The sequence below is a fragment of the Bombus fervidus genome, chromosome 4, assembly GCF_041682495.2.
Source record: "Bombus fervidus isolate BK054 chromosome 4, iyBomFerv1, whole genome shotgun sequence".
NCBI lineage: Eukaryota > Metazoa > Arthropoda > Insecta > Hymenoptera > Apidae > Bombus > Bombus fervidus.
In genome coordinates, this window is record NC_091520.1 from 8,795,313 (window position 1) to 8,814,057 (window position 18,745).

Consider the following 18,745-nt stretch of genomic DNA (forward strand, 5'->3'; position numbering starts at 1 on the left):
TTTACTTTTTGATTAATAATAATTAAAACATAGAACATTGAAATTCAATAAAACATAATTCAAAAGATCGTTCGAAGCAAGTTAATTGTAACACTGAAAACAAATATTTAAAAAAGTAATATATACGTATATAAAAAGGAAAATATATTTATTTGCATGACATATTCGTTTTAGAAACAACTGAATATCGAAACATTCCATCAAATCGAGCTAAATGCTTTCCTATTGAAATCAAGTAACGAATATCTATAAAATAAAATAATAAATATTAAAATAATGTATTGTCCGAATACATTGTTATTTAAGTAATATTATTTAAGATAAAGATACAAATCAAATAACAACTAAAATAAACATATTAGTCGATAGACTATACTTGCAATAAACGTATCATAAACATAATCTACGGACATCTCTCTTGTTATACATATGATACTATCTTAAACACCTAAGTTTAACATTCATATTTCATTTGTTAAAGGTTGCAAATGGAATACAGTCTGAGAGCTCTAAATTACATTACTTTTTATATTATTTTTTATAAATATTTGAAAATACTTCCAACTCCTAACAAATCAAAATTCCTTACTTAAACTGAAGAAACCCCCATACTTGATAACGCTATATTTACACGCAACATTAACAAATTGAGAATTTATGAATAACTTGTACCTAATTATTGTCAGTAAAGTTGTTAAAATTCTGAAGATATATGCAATTGCTAGAATGTGCATAATAATGATATCAAATGGGAAAATGATATAAAATATTATTTGAATGATATTTCCAATTTTCGACTTCGACTTGTGAGTATAAAAACATAACTAGGAACCCGCGCGCACGATAACTTAGAAAATGGCAACATTGTAACATGAATGGTAACTACATCACTATGGGGAATGAAGACCACACACAGAAACAGCAAGCTTAGCAACGCGCATGTGCAGAAAGACATGTGGCAAGCGCATAAAACGAAATGTGCAAATTGGCGTCTAACATTGATACCGAGCAGACGTATGAGAAAACAACTGGTGATAATCTTGAATGAAGACCAATTGTAAGTTTAATATTATATGGAAGTAAAGTGTTATTCCCTGCTGTAAAAAGAACAAAACACCATTCCTATATCATGAACGATACATCCGCCATCTGTGATCTGTTGCTAGAAATAGGATTTTACTTTCGGACAAGAACTCAAAGCGGTTTGAGTCACCGCTACAGGACTTTTCTCACATCACAATCACTCATTTTCTCACCACATCTTCTTTCCACGCCTTTTTCTGCATGCTCGATGCTCGGTAGTGCTCAATAGCGGCATTTCTGTAGAGTAACCAATGTTTGTTTTTATTTTTATTATTATTATTGTTAGATTTCATTATTCATCTTTGTATACGAAACATATTTTTGGTACTAACTACCAACAACTCCGGTGTACTTTTGCAATGAAGCTTTTGAAGTGAATTGGAAAAGAAAGATTTTGTTTTGACTACCTTATAACAACACTATGGTGGACAATACAAGAAAGTTTATCCTCATATTAGGAGTCTTGGAAAATGGCAAAATGAGCTACATGTACGCCTATTATTATAATCCAATATCGACATGCACCATTTATGAATTATTGCTAGAACTAGAGTGTTATATAGACAATAACATAAAAGGAGTTTGCTGTCAGGGTTCACTGTGGCGCATGCTGTTTGCCTGGAAAGTAACTACATCACAGACAAGGATGGTACCTCTGGTACCAAAACGTAACACCGACGAGATGTCCTTAGTAAATAGTACTTCTGATGATAGGTACCTCGTCAGTGGTGCCACAGACGAGTGTACAAGATTCGCCCTATGCTTATACATCGTTTATGCTAGTTTATAATCCGTTACGATAGGTCCATTTTATCTCTGATGTTAGATCCTGCACAGCTAAGTATGTATATATATTTCGTTCGTGCCTCGTAACATTTGACATAGATAAGGCAAATAGTTTTGTCTGGTGTTACGTCCCGGGGTTGAACCGGCGCAGAATTATCTCGCGCCGATTTCCTCACGGACGTTACGAGTTTGCAATCTTTTGACCACAGAGGGCACAAGCCATACATTTAGTCAATTATGCGGCAGGACGCCTGTACGCCGATCTTTCAACTCGAATACACCGGTAATTGCCTAATACTAGGCGCCAATCATGGCTTAGCATCACCTAAAATTTATATTATATGCTAAATCGTCTATGCAGAAATCCTGGATTGAACGGCAATAGTTCCCACGGAATAGGAGCAGACAATACCGCATGGATTTCTGATGTAGGGGTCATCTGGAGCAATTCTATTTCCTCTATGACAGACGCGACGATGCGATTGCCTCTAATTATCCTGGACAGCACAACGATTCTCAGAGGGTAGCGATCTGCGACAGCGGGTTCGTACAACTCGCGAAAAATCATTTAAATTTAAATTATAGTTGATCTATTTATATATTGAATTTTTATGGATTTCGTTTAGAAATTATTATCGCATTATAGTTGATTCATGTAGAACACCAAGACAATCGTGACGCCGTGGCCAATCACGTGTATCATTCATAATGTTTATTAAAATATTGCAAAATAAATTAGCACATAGGATAAGATTAATACATTGATATGTAGTTGATTCTAGTACTAAGTTTCAAGTAAATTGTATGCGAAAACATGATAAATCATAAAATTAATTTCAAACAATACCTCCTTTAATATTTCCTTTAATTTACAAAAATGTTTTCGTTAGAAAATTGGGTACATATTAAAAATTGATTTCTAATATTCAAATAATAGAAATAATCTTTTGAATTTAAAAAATTGTTTAAGAAGCTTAAACAATTTTCTTCAATTAAACTTAAACAATTCTTTTGAAAATGAGTAGAAGAAAATAGTATTATTAAATTAATTGTTTCAAAAATGTCAGGAAATATCAGCAGTCGGAACGCATAAAAATGAGGAAACATTAAGAATATAGGTAGTAGGTTCTGCACGAAATCGTCATTCCAATAATTGTATCATATGTAATACAATTCAAGGACTACAATTGAGTAGATACATATTACAGAAGTATAGAATTCTATACTTCATGCGCAAAATGTCTTTTTCTATACCTTATTTGTAATTTCATAAAACAATTTAGTTTCAATTCAAACCACTATTATACCAAATCGACAACGTCGCATGCGATAAGAAAATTGTATAGGAGTCAGGTGATCCCCAAAACGTGAAAACGAAGAAGCATTGAATATCATCTCTATTCTGTACCACTTGTCAACGATGTCAACAGTGATTAAGAGTACTCCTATCATTTGTCGATCACTAGGTCGGTTGCAACATTGTCTAGTTCCACATTCTTCCGCTTCTCTGGCGCTGTAATTTATTTCAATACTGAATCGATAATGTTGCATGTGACACGAAAATGGTAAGGAAGTTACTTCCATAAGAACAAAAAAGGCATAAGATATATCCATCTCATCTGTGACGTTATTTTTGATGTATCTAACGTAGCCTAAAGACAATTTAAAAAAAATGCTTGTTCTTCATAAATTTCTACATATAATATAATTTACATACTTTGTTCGAGTGGAATAAAAATTACTTAGAAAATATATTTAACATTTTTTTTTTTTAAATAATACAAAGTAGTGTGTATAATTATGATGTATCTTTAAATTGTAATACACCATCATACTTGATGTACACATGTTTTTCAAAATCAAATGAAACTTAACCAAAAATAGCAGTTATCGATTGATTATTAGAACATGATGGTAATCAGGAGCAACTTCACGATGGTGTGCTGTCTAAGAAATGGCGGATTGTTTTTACTCGAGGAAGTTGTAAAAATTTGAGCGTGAGACATGTGGGTGTTGTGACGATTCACGAGCAAATAGTCAATTAAACACTTCTATCGGCATGAGTGACCGCTATTGGGAACCTTTAGCCGAAGTGTACATCGCAAAACAAGCTGAGTCTACTGACCCTGATCATTACATTTATTGTCTTTGCAGCAGAGTATTTATTCGGTAAATGCAGCTGCAACAGTACGACTCGTTTATACTATCGAACATCACAGTTTCATTTTCATATCCTGTACCCCATACCACATTTATTCAATTCTTCAAAAATTAAAAATAGTACCATTTTATCGATCAGTGGTGTGACACATGACCTAACCTTGACACCCACTCGAATGAGCTAGGTCACAATGTATTTTTTGAAAACGTAATAATTATTTTCCTTCGTTCAATTATACATAATAGAAACGAGATAATGTTGTTTTCTTAAAAAATAGAATTGTATGGAAGTTAACAGTCATCGAAAGTATTTTTTTGTTTTTCTGTTTGATTTTGTGAAATATCGAAAATAAACAATTCGTATACCACGTGGGAATTACTTTCTACTTATTAAGCACTGAGATATTGTATCATATTGAACATCTAATTTATATAATAAAAACTATGTAAATCGATTTTTACCATTTTTTATAAGATAAATATAATTGAAGAATAATATAATAACATATATGTTGCTTTGAACTTACATGAGGTGAATTTTTGTTTACTTTTAGACACCCAGAAGTTTATACTGCCCTTGCTCTAGAAGATGCTAGTAAAGATGAAGATATTGAGAGCGATTGTGTTGGAGAAATGTTAGACCTCCATAAAAGGTCTATTATAGAAACACAATCCATAGAGAAGCATGATGTAAGAATGTTTTTTTTGTTTTCTATTGGTTAATTTGGTATTATTTCAGTTAATTTGGTAACATTGGTATCTGTATTAGATTTTGATATAGCATTTGAACAAAAACATATTTTTCTTCCTTAAAATTAGGAAGAACCAGTGAGCTGTTACTGCAGTGCATCACACACAGACAACAATTATTCCACAGATGAACATGACTCTGTTCGTGATTCGGCTCATCGTCCTACTGCACATTCCCTCACGCAAAAATTGGGCCTGCACCAGTCGGATTCAGGTGCAGACCTATCAGAATATCATGATCAACATGAGGCTAAAAGCATACAAAATCTATTGGCATCTTATGGGAAAACTTTTCAAAATACAGAGACTGAACTGGAAGATGAATTTGACAAAGTGAATGTAATTGCACAGCACCAAGAAGATAAAGATGTAGAATTTGAATGTAAAATAACAAACATTCACTCATCAGATCATCTTGCAGATAACATTGAAATTTTAAGTTATGATCCATCCATTTGTAATGAAAAGGAACTTCATATAGAAAATCCATCATGTATTTTAGAAGACAAAGATTTTGAGATACATAATATATTTAAAAATGTTTCTTTAAATGATACACAAACTTATAAGGAAGATGTCCAACTTAAGTACAATTGTGACTATAGCTCGTGTGACTATCCATACTATTCTATGTATTCTAAAACTAAGAGTATAATAGATATGGCATGGGAAAAATATTGGTCTAAAAATGGTGAACGTATAATTTGGACAACTTGGATTAGGAAATATGCAGATTATATAAATCCAGAATATTTGCAACAAAATGCTCATTTAATAAGTAATGAAAAGTTAGAAGTGAAAGATACTATTGAAAAATTTTCAGAGCAAAATACATGTTTTCCTAGTCAAGCGCACAGAAATTGTGAACTTGATCGCTCAAATTTTGAGGGAATATTTAGCAAAAGTAGTAATGCTGGTAATAATGAAATAAAAGCAAAAGACACGTGTAGTATTAATTTTTCATTTGATGACATAAGCAAGCAAGAGATAAGTGACAAAGAAGCGGAAGATAATAGAAAGAAATTGACAAATTTTGAAGCATCATTGGAAACTGGAGATGGTTGGAATCCATTAAGTCCTTTTAGTATGGAAGAAAGTTACAACCAGCAATCTAATGCGGAAGATGAAAGACTTTTAACAAGGTGTGATTCTATTAACGAGTCAATAGCAAAAACAAATGCAACATCAGATTCTATGACAAACGTCACAAAGATGACCCTTACTAGTTCTAGTTGTGACTCTATTTCTACAAATTCATCTAGTCTCATCAGTTCTGTAACTAGTTCCATTGAAAGCAATATAACAAATACAAGTTCTGATCAAGATAATGATCAGGAATACACACCAGAAGATACTGATAAGTATTGGCAACATTTATGGAAAGAAAATTTCCAAATAGAGTACCAAAATCATTATAAACTATTTATAGAAAAATATAAAAGGGAGCAATCTGAAATTAGCAATCAAAGTTATAGCCAGGAACATAATGATATAGATATGAAAGAGGAAGGAAGTGATGAAAGTATAGACCAAGATTTTACACAAAGGGAAATAGACACATCTAATGAAATTAATATTTCTGAAAGTAAAAGTGCACCTAATAAAAATTTTTCTTATTCTAAGAAAGATAAGACAAAAAAGAAACGATTAATTATGGAATCAGTGGGAATGCTCATTCAAAATTTAACAGTAGAAACAAAAGATAATGAAATTGATGCACATAAAAATGAAAAAATTAATGAAATAGAATGTTCACAAGAACATGATCAAACTTCAACTACAGAAAATGAAAATGGTGCAATTATTTCCAATGATACTAGTGGCAACAATAGTATTCAACGTAAATATTCTAATGAAAGAGATGGAGATGAGCCCAATGAAGATAAACCTATAACATTAAAACGGAGGTGCAGTATCATTATTTATGTTTATAATCTGTTAAAATAAGTAATATTTATTTATATATAATTTATTTTAGTCATGAGGCTGATTATGATGACACGGAAGAAGGCCTGGAATCAGTGAAAAAAGCATTTTCATTGATGGGATATACTTTCAACGAAAATTACGAACAATCTAATTTCCAAGGAGAAGTAGTATATAGAAAAAAAAATATTAGGTTACAAAATAGACAATTAAAAATGAAATATTATAAACCCAAGCCAATAAATAAACATATATACTTTGACGATAACGGAGTGGAAATTACTAACACTATAGACAAAGTAAATAATTTTTTTTTTAAATAAAAACGTAGATATATAAGTATTTTATCTTTAGTGTTTTGTTTTACAGGTGAAGCATTATTTATCATACTGTCCTGTTTTGCCACCAGCAAAAACAGAATTACATCCCTCTGAAAAAGGTTCCTACACAACACAATTGACGTCAAGTTCTGATGATGAATGTGATCATAGCCTTAAGTCAAAATTACAAACAAAACGATTTGTATTTAGTAAACCAAGCACAAGTTCAATAGATTCAGGAGCAGATAAAAAACAATTCAATGATGTTCACGATACCTTAAACGTATTTGATAAACAGGGCAATGTTTTTCAAAGTATCAAAGATGATAATATATACTTTGATCAGGATGAAACAAGCGATTCCACAAAATGTGTACCAGAAAATCAAGTTTTCGAACAAGAAAACTTTGATGTATTAAATGTCAATATGGATATAGATGAAAACTATAGTAACAACGAAATACAAAGTATGAAATTATCAGATGAAGATAGCGTAAAGAAAACGCAAAAGAAAAAACGAAGGAAGCCACCCAAAAGAAATGTAAGCCTGCCAGTAGAAATAGACAATGATAAAACTTTAATGAAATATTGGTTCAAAAGATACCGCCTATTTAGCAAATTTGATGAAGGCATTAAATTGGATCGTGGTATGTTCTATGATATTATTTATATGTATAATAATGAAGATTTATTATCTTCAAAAGACTAACAGTGAAATATTTTATAAATCATTCGATAACATGCTTACGAACTTTTAAATTTTTATAATAAAATACTTTTTTCTATTCTTTTCTTTATAGAGAGTTGGTACTCTGTAACACCAGAAAAAATTGCCGAGCACATAGCTCAAAGATGCAAATGCGATACCGTAATCGATGCATTCTGTGGAGCAGGAGGGAACGCTATTCAATTTGCTTTTACATGTGAAAGAGGTGCGTTCGTTGCGTGTGGGTAATTAGCATAGAAACTCAATATCTTTATTTTTACAGTTTTCGCAATAGATATAGATCCAGCTAAAATCGAAATTGCTCGAAATAATGCTCGAGTTTATGGTGTTGAAGACAGAATAGAATTCATTGTTGGAGATTTTATTAAACTCGCATCAAAGTTAAGCGCAGATGTTGTGTTTCTAAGTCCTCCATGGGGAGGACCTGAATATGCCAAGAATGAAACATTTGATCTCAATAATATTATGCATCCCATTGGTGGTGTAAATTTATTTAATATAGCAAGAAAAATCACAGATCATGTGGCCTACTTTCTACCTAGAAATGTAGATACAATGCAGGTAAATTTTTATAATTCAAGAAGATTCGAAAAATTTCGATATTCTATGTTACTTTACTTTATAATGCACTATACATCAATTGCTTTTATTTATATATATACAAATTTACAGCTTGCCATGTTAGCCGCAGTAGGTGGTGGTGTAGAAGTGGAACAGAACTTTCTTGACAGAAAACTAATAGCTTTAACAGCTTATTATGGCGAACTACCCAGAGACTGTTAGTTGTGATACGAGGTGTAATTTCCGGGAAGATCCGCATCAGTTGCTTAAAAAAAGGAGCTTCTCGCGTTTTATGAATAATTAGCTGTAAATAATAACCTGTATCAATTTGCTTAGGATGTCCTTAAAAAACAGTATTTTTTATTTCACTTCACGTTTTTTTTTACAAAATACATATAAAAAGGCAACTGTATTATATGCTATAATTTATATATTTTTTATTTTATATATATAGTTAAATATATTTTAAAACTTTCCTATTGGATCTTTTAAAAATAATATGTTTACATATGTCCACCAGTTACCATTTTCACAAATCTTGCACTTAAGCAAATTGATACCGTAATTCCAATTTGTGGGGACATATTTGTGAAATCCAATAATTAATATGTGAAATATTTTAAAAAGATTTTAAATTCAATCTTCCATAGCAATAAGTATTATTTTTACCTGATGAATAATTAAGTCAAAAATATCAGAGCGTTTCTCCATCATGTAAAATATTATTTTACTCGTATTGTAAACCATACGAGACATTGTAATTTACATTTTACAACGGTTCCCAGATTATTATTTTACAATTTTTATGTACACTTCTACTAATTTCTTATTAATTATCAATAAATACATTCAAAATCTTAAAAATGTGTTTAAATATATAGTAAATTACATTCTTAGTAAAATTTAAAATAAAATATCTCAAAATTACATTCTTTTAACTCTAAAATCTTGTTTTAGGACAAAATAACAATATTTTTGAACAAATATGAACATAGAAACCGTGAATGCAATTAATTGATTGAATGTGCATATGTTTTCATTTCTTTAAAATAATGTATAAAATTAAAATTTTTTCAAACAAAACCACTTAAATTGTTAGTTTGTGTCTGCTGATATAATATACAATTTTAAACATAGTATCAGAATTAGAATTTTAAAAAATTAATATATTAATCCTAATTTTTTGTTAAAAGAAAACAAATTGATTCATACCTTCTAAGTAACGTGTGACTAGCATTTCTTCATTTACTTTGAAGTATAAATTTCTAGGTGTTTTCGAATATACAGAAATATTTTAATTAGCAACTTAATATTCCGTATTTCATGTATCAACATTAATAGTTGTTGCGCCTGATTCCTCAGGTTCTGCAGGTATAGTTATACCACCTGTGTCTATACTTTCTTCCTCTTCCCTTGGAATTTTTAAAAAACAATGCATTGTTTCTTCATCTTCTTGTTCAATTGCTGAGTTACTTTTAGTTCTACATTCTCTTGTTGGCAGTGAACCTTCAAGATGTTTCGATGGTATCTGTATCGTAATCGTTTGTGATGTACCGTCTGCAGACGTTGAGGAAGACATTAAATTTGCTTCTAAAGTATCGCCCACTTTTGAAAAGGCACCTAAGCAACTATAAATCAATTGTGCCGCCGCGAGATTACCAGGAAAAACTTCGACATTTTCACTATCTGAAAAAGTATATAATTTTATTTATATATATTCATTAATTCTTTTAAATAAAAAATTGAAACATACCTTTTTTTTGCATATTCGCTTTGATTAATCCCTTTTCATGGTCTCTTACATGTTGTATATAACTTTGATTTTTAACAGTTTTGAAAGGACATAGGTCACATGTAAATAAACCAGACAGTAAAGGATGTCTAGATTTCAAATGATTTTTATAACTACTACTTTGTATTGCAGTATAAGAACAATGAGGGCATTTATAAGGTCTAAAACCTGAAAATATTATTTATACTTGTAATTTTTAAATACATCCTTATACTATACACATCTTTTTCATCATTTCACATCTTTATTATCATACATACCTGTGTGTTGCATAATATGACGTCGTAACGTATTGTGATCACCAGTTTTATATTCGCAAAGTTCACAACTAAAGGGTTTGTCACCAGTGTGTTGTCGTAAATGCATTTGCAACATTGCTTTTCTAGCGCTAGAATGTCCACAAACATGACAAACATATGGTCGCAATTTTGAGTGCACTGCTTGAATATGACTCTTCAAACATTTGGAATTAGCATAAGTTTTTCCACACATATCACATTTTTTTGAAGTATACCACCGTGTTACTTCCAATGTTTTGCGATCCAAATGCATAACTCTATGATTACGCAATTGACTGGCTTGTTTAAAACATTTACCACATTCTGAACATTCATACTCACGTGTCTCACTATGCACACGCATATGAGTTAAAAGTTTGACCATTGTTGCACTTTTATATGCTTTACATATTTTACAAGTAAATAATCCTATGTCTAAGAAAACATACATAGTAAAAAAACACGTTTTAATATTTTATTATTCAGATATAGATACTAGATACTTACCAATTTGATGCTTTTTCCATAAATGTAAGCTACACTGTCTCCATTTGGTAAATTTCATATCGCGGCAAACGCTACATTTAAATGCTGTTCCATTTTGTGATTCCGTATGACAAAGTGCATGTTGCTGCATTGTTTCCTCTGTACAAAATTTGTAGGGACATCCTCTATATGAACACCTAGCAAAATATACAATTTAATGAGTAAATAAAATAGATAATAGATTTAAAAGATTGATATACACGATTGATATAACATAAGAATAATATACATACTTTATGTTTCTTTCCATTAATTCAATCATTTTTTTATTGAGCATATATTCAGAATTTAGAGGTTTTTGAATTTTAACTTGACGTTTTATATCATTACTTTCAATACTCTGTCCTATACACTCTAATAACCCAGAATCTTTTGAATCATCTGTTATATTTTCTTTACCACCTCTATTGGCTCCTGTGTCTGTTAATTGATGATCCTAAAATAAAAAGCATTAACATATCTTTATATTTACTTTCTTTTATAATAGACCAGATAAATTTTTAATAATTACGTTTATCATGTGTTCTTTACAATCTTCAATAGAAGGAAAGCAATTAGAACATTCTCCACACATATATAACAATTTTACTTCATCTGTAATCTTAGATTCTTCTTTTATCTGAAAGATGCAATATCAATGTAAGTATTCGGAGAGAAATAATTAATATTGTAGCTCACCTCTATATCCACTTTAGGATTTACATGCGTTTTCTGAAAATGCTGTAATAATTGTGTTTTGTCTTGAGTGGTATAAGTACATATCTTACATTTAAATGCGGTTACAACTTCCACAAAATCATTAGCATTTACATTATGCTTCTCCATTATAAAATTTTTTTCATTTTGACCAGTAATAATTTCATATTGTTCTTGAGAATGTTCATCAATATTTCCAATTACTAATCCTTCGTTGGTAATGTACTGTGGTTCACAATTATCATCTTCTTTAGGTAGCAACACTGTTTTTTCTTGTGATTCATTTTCGTCTATTATTTGACTAAAATCTAATTCTTGTAATTCTTCATTTTGAAATGCATAAACCTGACCATCTAAGCAAATTAAAGAAATTGATTCATCATCTTTTTCTACTTGTGGTTCATTTATAAGATTAATTGTATTTTGTTCTTGAGTGTTTGATACATCTTTTGATATATCTATAGCTGGATCTGATACAGTTTGTAAAATATATCTAGTGCCATTTATTTCATAACTTAAATATGAAGAATCTTCAACATTTCTTTCCTCATTCATGGTGATGATATTTAATTAAATCATACCGTTATAAAATTCTTGACGTTTAAATTAATAGTAACATCTTGTCTGTAATAAAAGTATAGTACATATTTATTTCCACTTATTATACAAGGATTTTAAACATAACTAACAAAGCAAAATTTGACATTATTAGACATAGAAAGTAGAATATATAACCAATAATATACTAATATTCTCGCACGGAAATTTTAAGAATACATATATATAGCACAGTCTATTCAATAACACAATATTCAATATTTATTTACTTGAATTATACATTACCTGATTAATATAAAATTTTATAAACTACACTAAACGTACGCATCACTATATTCAAAATATACAAAATAAATGAATTATTTATAATTACATTTTGAAATGCCGATATTTGTATAAATTAGTGAAGAGGTTATCTTAAGGTCGATTCGTAACATGACTTAAAAATGTAATTTTTCTAACAATAATTGAAGTTAAGCTGTTATATTTTAACGACGTAAAATAAAAGCTTTCACAAATTATCATTTCTCCGTAATTAAGTATATTCATAACTGTTCAAATTCGAAAATCATGTTACGCGAAAGTAACTCGCGCGTTCTATGCGTCTGGTTCGAGATTTCAAAATGGGGCTTCAAAATTTTTAGCGGAAATATTTAATATATATACAAGGAGAGAACATTACTTACGAGTAAATTATTTAAGTCAAGTGATGAACAAGAATACTGAAAAAATGACATAAACGTCAAATTTTAATACATTATCCATGAGATCCGTGATATTCCACCATCTTGCATCACGTCATACCGCGAAATTTAGCACAATCTAGTAAAACGAGGGATATCTGACATTTCATTTGGTAATAATTTAAAATTCATTTTTTTCCTTTTTTATTTGTATTTTATTGCGCTTTATAAAATAATACTATTTAAGAAATATATATACATATTTCATATTGTCTTATATTTTATATTTTACAAATAACTTAACGCATTAGATACTAAGCATAAATGTTATAAAATTTTATACAAATATCTATATATGTATATGGATGTTTACATAATTGTAGTAATAATGAATATTAGCACAATAAAAGAAATGCATGTAATTATAAAATAAAAAGCGATTTACATTTTACTGTTCTCTCATTGGATGTACATTAGGAGTTCTTTCAGCATTTTGTCTAGCAATTTCAGGGAAGAACTGTGAATTATATTTTTGTTTGATAATGGGTTTGGGAGGAGTCTTTGGTGCTACTATTGGAACTGGATCTCCTCTCAATTTAGCCAATAAAGCTTCTGTCCTTAATTTCTCAGTTTGTTCTCTTAACAATCTCTCTGCTCTTAACTTTTCTACATCTATACTCGGTTTTTCTACGTTTTGTCTTTTTTTATTTTTATGCTTCTTATGTTTTTTAGATTTTTTGTGTCTGTGTTTTTTCGAAAATTTTTCGTGATCTGAATCATCACTTTCATCTGAATCATCTCTTTTCCTTTTCATAGTTTCTGTTCTAATTTTTATACATTTTTCTATAGAGCCAGATCCCATTATATTTAAATATTTCTTTATATCATGGATGGGATCATGTAATGTCTTTTTTTCAACTTGTACTTCTACATCCTTCCCTGTTTCTCTCAATCTCTCAGGCAACTCTTCATACCAATTTTTCCTACCTGTTGCTTCATTAGTATCTTGTCCAAGATATGTAAGATAACCAATCTGTTTCTCATACTTCTCTTTTTCTTCCTTTTTTTCCTTTTCGTGTTCTACATTAGGCTTATTATAATCAAGTTTTCCTTGTTCAAGTTCAGCAAAAAAATTAACATGATCCCATTTTGAAGATGAGGCATCTGTATCACTTTTTAATGCTTCTGTTCGTCCATCGTATTTTGATCTGGCTTTCTCTCTTAAAAGATTAATTCTAGCTTCAGTTTCCTAGAAAAGTATTTCAAACTCCATTGATTATATAAGCAATGAACAATTAGTTTCTGTTTTATTCTTATTCATACATACTGCTTTTTGAATTCGTTCTTGTTTAAGTCTTTCTTCTTCTGCAGCTTTTGCTTCATCACGTCGTACACGAGCAATGTTTTCCTTAGTACGTACATGCCACCTAAAAGGAATAATTTTTATAATTATTTCAATGTACCTGGAGAAAATATTCATTATATACGAATTAATTTTAATTATACCTTTTCTTTGGTAAAATGTTCATTTTTAAAGTGTAATTACTTTTAATGAAAAACACAAATTCTTTATTGAAAACAAATTAAAATTAGATATCCTTATAACTCTATTTATTTTTAATTTTCTTAATAGATCCTTTTAATAAATCGTGTTAAATATATATAAATGTAACAGAGGATTATCGTGTATTTTGATAGAATTCATAAATTAGTACAAAAGTTCTGATAAGTTTAGGTTATGTGTTCTAAGAGCATGCGCCATTTCTAACTCTAACAACACAACTGCACGCTGCTTCAGATTCGAGCGTCTTGCTTTTATAGGACTTCTAAAAAATTCGAAGAGTTTTCTATTTTATCATTTTTTAAATATGTAAGTACAAAATTTTCATCAAAAATAACAATAATTTCACAATTATAAGATACATAAGTTTTTAATATATTCCTAATATTTATATATATAAAGTTAACCTCAACATTTAATATAATTGTCAAACAGTATCTCATTTAATTTAATTTTTGTTATTCATTATTATGTATTATATTTGCATATATAGTTTAGGTGTTATATCTATTTATATTTATTGAAATTGTTATTTTAAATATTTACAACAACATATGCACTGTGTAATATATTTTGCAGAAATTAAGGAAAAATACTACACAATGGCTGCAACAATGCCAATAAATCCAAAACCATTTCTAAATGGTTTAACTGGAAAACCAGTTATGGTAAAATTAAAATGGGGCCATGAATATAAAGGTTATCTTGTCTCTGTCGATGGATATATGAACTTACAATTAGCTAATACAGAGGAACATATAGAAGGAAATTGTACTGGCAACCTTGGTGAAGTCTTAATCAGATGTAATAATGTTATGTATATAAGAGGTGTGGAAGAGGAAGATGAGGAAGGAGAAATGAAAGACTAGTTCCCATAATGTTTATAAATCAATTTAGGATAATACTTTTTATTTTTAAGTAAGATTAAGTAAGATTACGTAAGATTAAAAAATAATAATAAAGCAAATTGTTTTTTAAAACTATGTAAATTTATTTATCAGCAACAATACATTCATATTTATATCACAATAGTTTATTTCAATAGCACAGTATACCATAAAACTACACCAATAAGGTACAATATTTATACATATGTTTAATGACATTTTGGGACATTTGTTACAATAGGTTTTGGCCTAGACTTAAAAATTAATTTCTTCTTTACAATTGCTTTAATAATGTATGCCGTTTTTACTTCGGAAGTATTAGCTGTATTAGTTTCTTCATTCTTTTTTTTAACTAAAACTGCAAATGGTTTTTGAAGCGCCATTTCTTTTCCTTGTAATACATGAATGCCGATTATAAGTATAGGTGTACCAGATTTTGTAAAGTGTAAATCTCCGATATATACATTCGTAACATTCATGGAATTAAATTTTAAATCACCTTGTAACTCAACAATTGCCCATTCCTCACATTCACCATCTCTAAAAAATAGCAAAAAAGCACTTTTTATTTGTGACAAATATAAAAATCATCAATATTTCTGAAACTTAAGTAATAAGTAATACTTTTTTATTGGTACGATCATACTGAGTTTTGGCGGTAAGCGGTGTTTACGCGCATATGTATGTGAGATATACATATATGCATAACTAAGCATGAGTAAAGTTACTAGAACATGAAGTATAAGCTTAGGTCGAGTTTGCACTAAAAAATGAAACAAATATAACTATAATTTGTAACAATCACTATTTATTGTCAGATAATTAGGTTTAAATTTTAAACAATGGTTTTAGATTGCAAATATTATATGATGCATGTAGTATTACATAAATAATTTTCTGGATTGGAATGTCGTTACAAAAGAGAAGTAATAAATAGCTTTGCTGTTTAGTAATGAATCAATCAATTTAGTAATATTACATATTTCATTTACTTATATCTTTTAAAATAATATCTTGTGTAATAAAAATGTTACTGAAACATTTATAATACCAAAGATTCTAATTTCAATCTCTTTTATCTAATATGTTATATCTGAAAAATGCGACAAATTTAAATGTTTGCAACTATTTGTTACCCAACACTTGAATACAATTACATTCCTAAAAAATGATATCGTTATAATTCAATAATTTAAATTGCAGCAGTGGTAATAAAATAGTAAAGTTCAACATATGTATTTTATATAATTTTACTTGCATGTCAAATAATACATAAATTCAAAAACGTCTGTCAAACGATATCGATTTATAATTTTTTCTTAGAAAGATATTTTTATTCTTTTGTTATCTGACAATGCAAGTTCATAATTGCAAACACAATATATATAGCTGTATGTATAGCTGCTTACAATTGGAATATTCATGCAAGAAAGTTTTATTTGCATATATATCTATGTATGTATGTATGTGCATTTTGTATATTTACTGTAGATGTAGAAAGCATATTTTCATTAGTATATTCTCATTCAAATATGAAAACAATATAATGGGGTTGTTGTCTTGGTCCTGTGCTTGACAATATAAAAGTGCAGAGGAACAATCCTTTGTTTTTTAAATGGATACCCCAATTTCTAGTACTTTTTAATATATTACCTTATGTGAGAAAGTGTCATACATTACAGTTACACATCCTCTTCATCCGTGACATGTACATTTGCATATGTATATGTAAGAATATTGCTCACTATTAGCAATATAAACTTACATATGTATATGTAAGAATGTACCAATTGTCCTAGAAGGACTTTATGTCATTTTATTACTATAAACATTTGATCTAAATATATTATTATACGACATAGATGTTAGAGGAATTGGTTTAAAAATGTTAGCAACTGATTGTCATTTAGGGTATTACATTGGACCTTCTATCATACTAATTTTCATTGTACAATAATAAATGCTGCGTCCAAAGCACAAAAGTGCCAAGAGAAATGCACCTGAAAATAAAATTTTAAAAACAAACCTAGTAAAAAAGACAAGTTATTACTTAAATAATATGTAAATATAAATAAATGTTTATATGCAAGAAGTTTATATATTCAATTAATAATTCAATTTGAACAAATTTTATCATACCCACCAACATAAGCTACATAAATTCCACCACTAGTTTTTGCATATGTATGTGTTCCAACCTGAAAATAAAGTGGTATCAACTGTAATCTATTTTAAAATCTATCTAAATTATTCTAAATCTTCATTATATAATTTTTTTAACATATCAGATGTTATAAAAATACTTACAGTCACAGCTATTGCAATTACTAAGGCTATTAATCCAACGATAGTGAATGCAATACCTCGACCTCTAGCAAAATCTGGACCAACAGAAGATATTTTTCGGCAATGTGGACATCGAGCCAAAGCATTATTTAAGGTATTAAACTAAAGAATGTAATAACATATATTAATTATTAAGATATTTCAATCAAATAAAATGTTCTTTATGTAAATCCTTACCAAAAATGTGTCATGACAGTGAGCACAGCATACCCTACACATTCCAGGCATAGATAAAACAGGTGGTGTAATTGGGCTTGGAGCAAGATTAATAATACGTTTACAGTTTGGCCTTGGACAAGCAATACGTTGTGAAGAACTCTTACATATTAATAAACAGTTACATGGGCAACGGACATATTTCTTTCCAGGAGGTGCATTTCGTATGGGCTAAAAGATTTATGGCTTTTATTTCTGATATGAGAATGGATTCCAGTGAATTAAATTACTTTGATAACATACTGTAGCTTCATTACATTGACAGCATTTGACAACATGTTGATCTCTTTTACCAGAAATATCTATCATAGCTTGACAAACCCTACAAGTGACCATAGGCTTGCCACATTGACTACTTGATTCGTATGGAGGTGGCACTTCATCAGGACCTATTGCAGATACTGTACTAATAGTCGATTCCACTTCATCTAAAGTAAAATGTAGTAGAGGTAACCATAAGCAATCGGATTAAACAAACTTAATTCTTCAGTGATTAAAATCGAATATTATTTACCAACGAAATCACTGCCGTGTGAACTATAAGTGACATTTTCATTTTTTAACAACGGTTGTCGTTCGCCCTTCTTCCCGTCTCCCATGTCGATCTATTAATTTACCCCTTAATGACAACAATTTATTTCAAGTACTGTTTGACAGTACTCCCGGTGCTTCGATGACAAGGATGACAAAATAAAAATTTTTCTAACACCCTGCGTGGTTCTGTCTGTTCATAGAACAGAAACTATTCATCGAAACGAGATATACATTGGTTTCAACATTACGGATCTTTAATGGATTGGTTTAGGAATTCTACAGGCATTGTAACATTTTCACAGGTTGGCTACCCTGTTACTCAATAATTGTGACGT

General features: G+C 29.6%; 6 protein-coding genes across 10 annotated transcripts; 2 read left to right on the plus strand and 4 right to left on the minus strand.

Moving 5' to 3' along the window:
* Window positions 1-3,787: 3,787 nt before the first annotated feature.
* Tgs1 (Trimethylguanosine synthase 1) lies at window positions 3,788-9,177 on the plus strand. Of its 2 annotated transcripts, none has more exons than XM_072002130.1 (8): window positions 3,788-4,038; window positions 4,584-4,719; window positions 4,849-6,686; window positions 6,758-7,004; window positions 7,060-7,672; window positions 7,826-7,957; window positions 8,015-8,313; window positions 8,425-9,177. In XM_072002130.1, exons 1-8 carry the CDS (start codon window positions 3,929-3,931, stop codon window positions 8,533-8,535), a joined length of 3,486 nt encoding a protein of 1,161 aa, XP_071858231.1. In that variant the 5' UTR covers window positions 3,788-3,928; the 3' UTR covers window positions 8,536-9,177. The 2 variants fall into 2 exon arrangements, with proteins under 2 accessions (XP_071858231.1, XP_071858232.1); XM_072002131.1 differs by having other exon boundaries at window positions 7,075-7,672.
* Window positions 8,228-13,005, minus strand: LOC139986649 (uncharacterized). Of its 3 annotated transcripts, none has more exons than XM_072002132.1 (9): window positions 12,870-13,005; window positions 11,608-12,249; window positions 11,441-11,548; window positions 11,163-11,365; window positions 10,891-11,066; window positions 10,366-10,818; window positions 10,067-10,273; window positions 9,526-9,999; window positions 8,228-8,578 (listed from the first exon to the last, which is right to left on the minus strand). In XM_072002132.1, exons 2-8 carry the CDS (start codon window positions 12,178-12,180, stop codon window positions 9,635-9,637), a joined length of 2,085 nt encoding a protein of 694 aa, XP_071858233.1. In that variant the 5' UTR covers window positions 12,181-12,249; window positions 12,870-13,005; the 3' UTR covers window positions 8,228-8,578; window positions 9,526-9,634. The 3 variants fall into 3 exon arrangements, with proteins under 3 accessions (XP_071858233.1, XP_071858235.1, XP_071858234.1); XM_072002134.1 differs by lacking the exon at window positions 12,870-13,005 and adding an exon at window positions 12,557-12,814; XM_072002133.1 differs by lacking the exon at window positions 12,870-13,005 and adding an exon at window positions 12,469-12,814.
* Window positions 12,870-14,621, minus strand: LOC139986651 (leukocyte receptor cluster member 1 homolog). Of its 2 annotated transcripts, XM_072002136.1 has the most exons (4): window positions 14,373-14,621; window positions 14,194-14,293; window positions 13,312-14,115; window positions 12,870-13,005 (listed from the first exon to the last, which is right to left on the minus strand). In XM_072002136.1, exons 1-3 carry the CDS (start codon window positions 14,393-14,395, stop codon window positions 13,315-13,317), a joined length of 924 nt encoding a protein of 307 aa, XP_071858237.1. In that variant the 5' UTR covers window positions 14,396-14,621; the 3' UTR covers window positions 12,870-13,005; window positions 13,312-13,314. The 2 variants fall into 2 exon arrangements, with proteins under 2 accessions (XP_071858237.1, XP_071858236.1); XM_072002135.1 differs by lacking the exon at window positions 12,870-13,005 and having other exon boundaries at window positions 13,076-14,115.
* Window positions 14,598-15,407, plus strand: Smf (small ribonucleoprotein particle protein SmF). Its single transcript, XM_072002141.1, has 2 exons — window positions 14,598-14,736; window positions 15,007-15,407. The coding sequence occupies exon 2, from the start codon at window positions 15,030-15,032 to the stop codon at window positions 15,294-15,296; it is 267 nt and encodes an 88-aa protein (XP_071858242.1). The 5' UTR covers window positions 14,598-14,736; window positions 15,007-15,029; the 3' UTR covers window positions 15,297-15,407.
* On the minus strand, window positions 15,395-16,409 carry LOC139986654 (chromosome transmission fidelity protein 8 homolog). The gene is made up of 2 exons (XM_072002140.1): window positions 15,939-16,409; window positions 15,395-15,854 (listed from the first exon to the last, which is right to left on the minus strand). Exons 1-2 carry the CDS (start codon window positions 16,028-16,030, stop codon window positions 15,524-15,526), a joined length of 423 nt encoding a protein of 140 aa, XP_071858241.1. The 5' UTR covers window positions 16,031-16,409; the 3' UTR covers window positions 15,395-15,523.
* Window positions 16,410-16,548: 139 nt separating this feature from the next.
* Window positions 16,549-18,532, minus strand: LOC139986652 (type 1 phosphatidylinositol 4,5-bisphosphate 4-phosphatase). Its single transcript, XM_072002138.1, has 6 exons — window positions 18,391-18,532; window positions 18,120-18,304; window positions 17,838-18,047; window positions 17,622-17,762; window positions 17,458-17,512; window positions 16,549-17,314 (listed from the first exon to the last, which is right to left on the minus strand). Exons 1-6 carry the CDS (start codon window positions 18,473-18,475, stop codon window positions 17,229-17,231), a joined length of 762 nt encoding a protein of 253 aa, XP_071858239.1. The 5' UTR covers window positions 18,476-18,532; the 3' UTR covers window positions 16,549-17,228.
* Window positions 18,533-18,745: the final 213 nt, after the last annotated feature.

Excerpts from the sequence above, each read along its gene's own strand:
- Smf (XM_072002141.1), top strand. The coding sequence starts at position 15,030 with ATGGCTGCAACAATGCCAATAAATCCAAAACCATTTCTAAATGGTTTA.
- LOC139986654 (XM_072002140.1), bottom strand. The coding sequence starts at position 16,030 with ATGCTTAGTTATGCATATATGTATATCTCACATACATATGCGCGTAAA. Across the intron at positions 15,855-15,938 it reads ATGATCGTACCAATAAAAAA|AGATGGTGAATGTGAGGAAT; the intron begins GTATTACTTATT and ends GCTATTTTTTAG.
- LOC139986651 (XM_072002136.1), bottom strand. The coding sequence starts at position 14,395 with ATGAACATTTTACCAAAGAAAAG. Across the intron at positions 14,294-14,372 it reads AACATTTTACCAAAGAAAAG|GTGGCATGTACGTACTAAGG; the intron begins GTATAATTAAAA and ends TATTCCTTTTAG. Across the intron at positions 14,116-14,193 it reads AAGAACGAATTCAAAAAGCA|GAAACTGAAGCTAGAATTAA; the intron begins GTATGTATGAAT and ends ATACTTTTCTAG.
- LOC139986652 (XM_072002138.1), bottom strand. The coding sequence starts at position 18,475 with ATGGGAGACGGGAAGAAGGGCGAACGACAACCGTTGTTAAAAAATGAA. Across the intron at positions 17,763-17,837 it reads ACTGTCATGACACATTTTTG|TTTAATACCTTAAATAATGC; the intron begins GTAAGGATTTAC and ends TACATTCTTTAG. Across the intron at positions 17,513-17,621 it reads TAATTGCAATAGCTGTGACT|GTTGGAACACATACATATGC; the intron begins GTAAGTATTTTT and ends CTTTATTTTCAG.
- LOC139986649 (XM_072002132.1), bottom strand. The coding sequence starts at position 12,180 with ATGAATGAGGAAAGAAATGTTGAAGATTCTTCATATTTAAGTTATGAA. Across the intron at positions 11,366-11,440 it reads GTAAAGAACACATGATAAAC|GATCATCAATTAACAGACAC; the intron begins GTAATTATTAAA and ends TTTTTATTTTAG. Across the intron at positions 10,000-10,066 it reads AGCGAATATGCAAAAAAAAG|ATAGTGAAAATGTCGAAGTT; the intron begins GTATGTTTCAAT and ends ATACTTTTTCAG.
- Tgs1 (XM_072002130.1), top strand. The coding sequence starts at position 3,929 with ATGAGTGACCGCTATTGGGAACCTTTAGCCGAAGTGTACATCGCAAAA. Across the intron at positions 4,720-4,848 it reads AATCCATAGAGAAGCATGAT|GAAGAACCAGTGAGCTGTTA; the intron begins GTAAGAATGTTT and ends CCTTAAAATTAG. Across the intron at positions 8,314-8,424 it reads GAAATGTAGATACAATGCAG|CTTGCCATGTTAGCCGCAGT; the intron begins GTAAATTTTTAT and ends ACAAATTTACAG.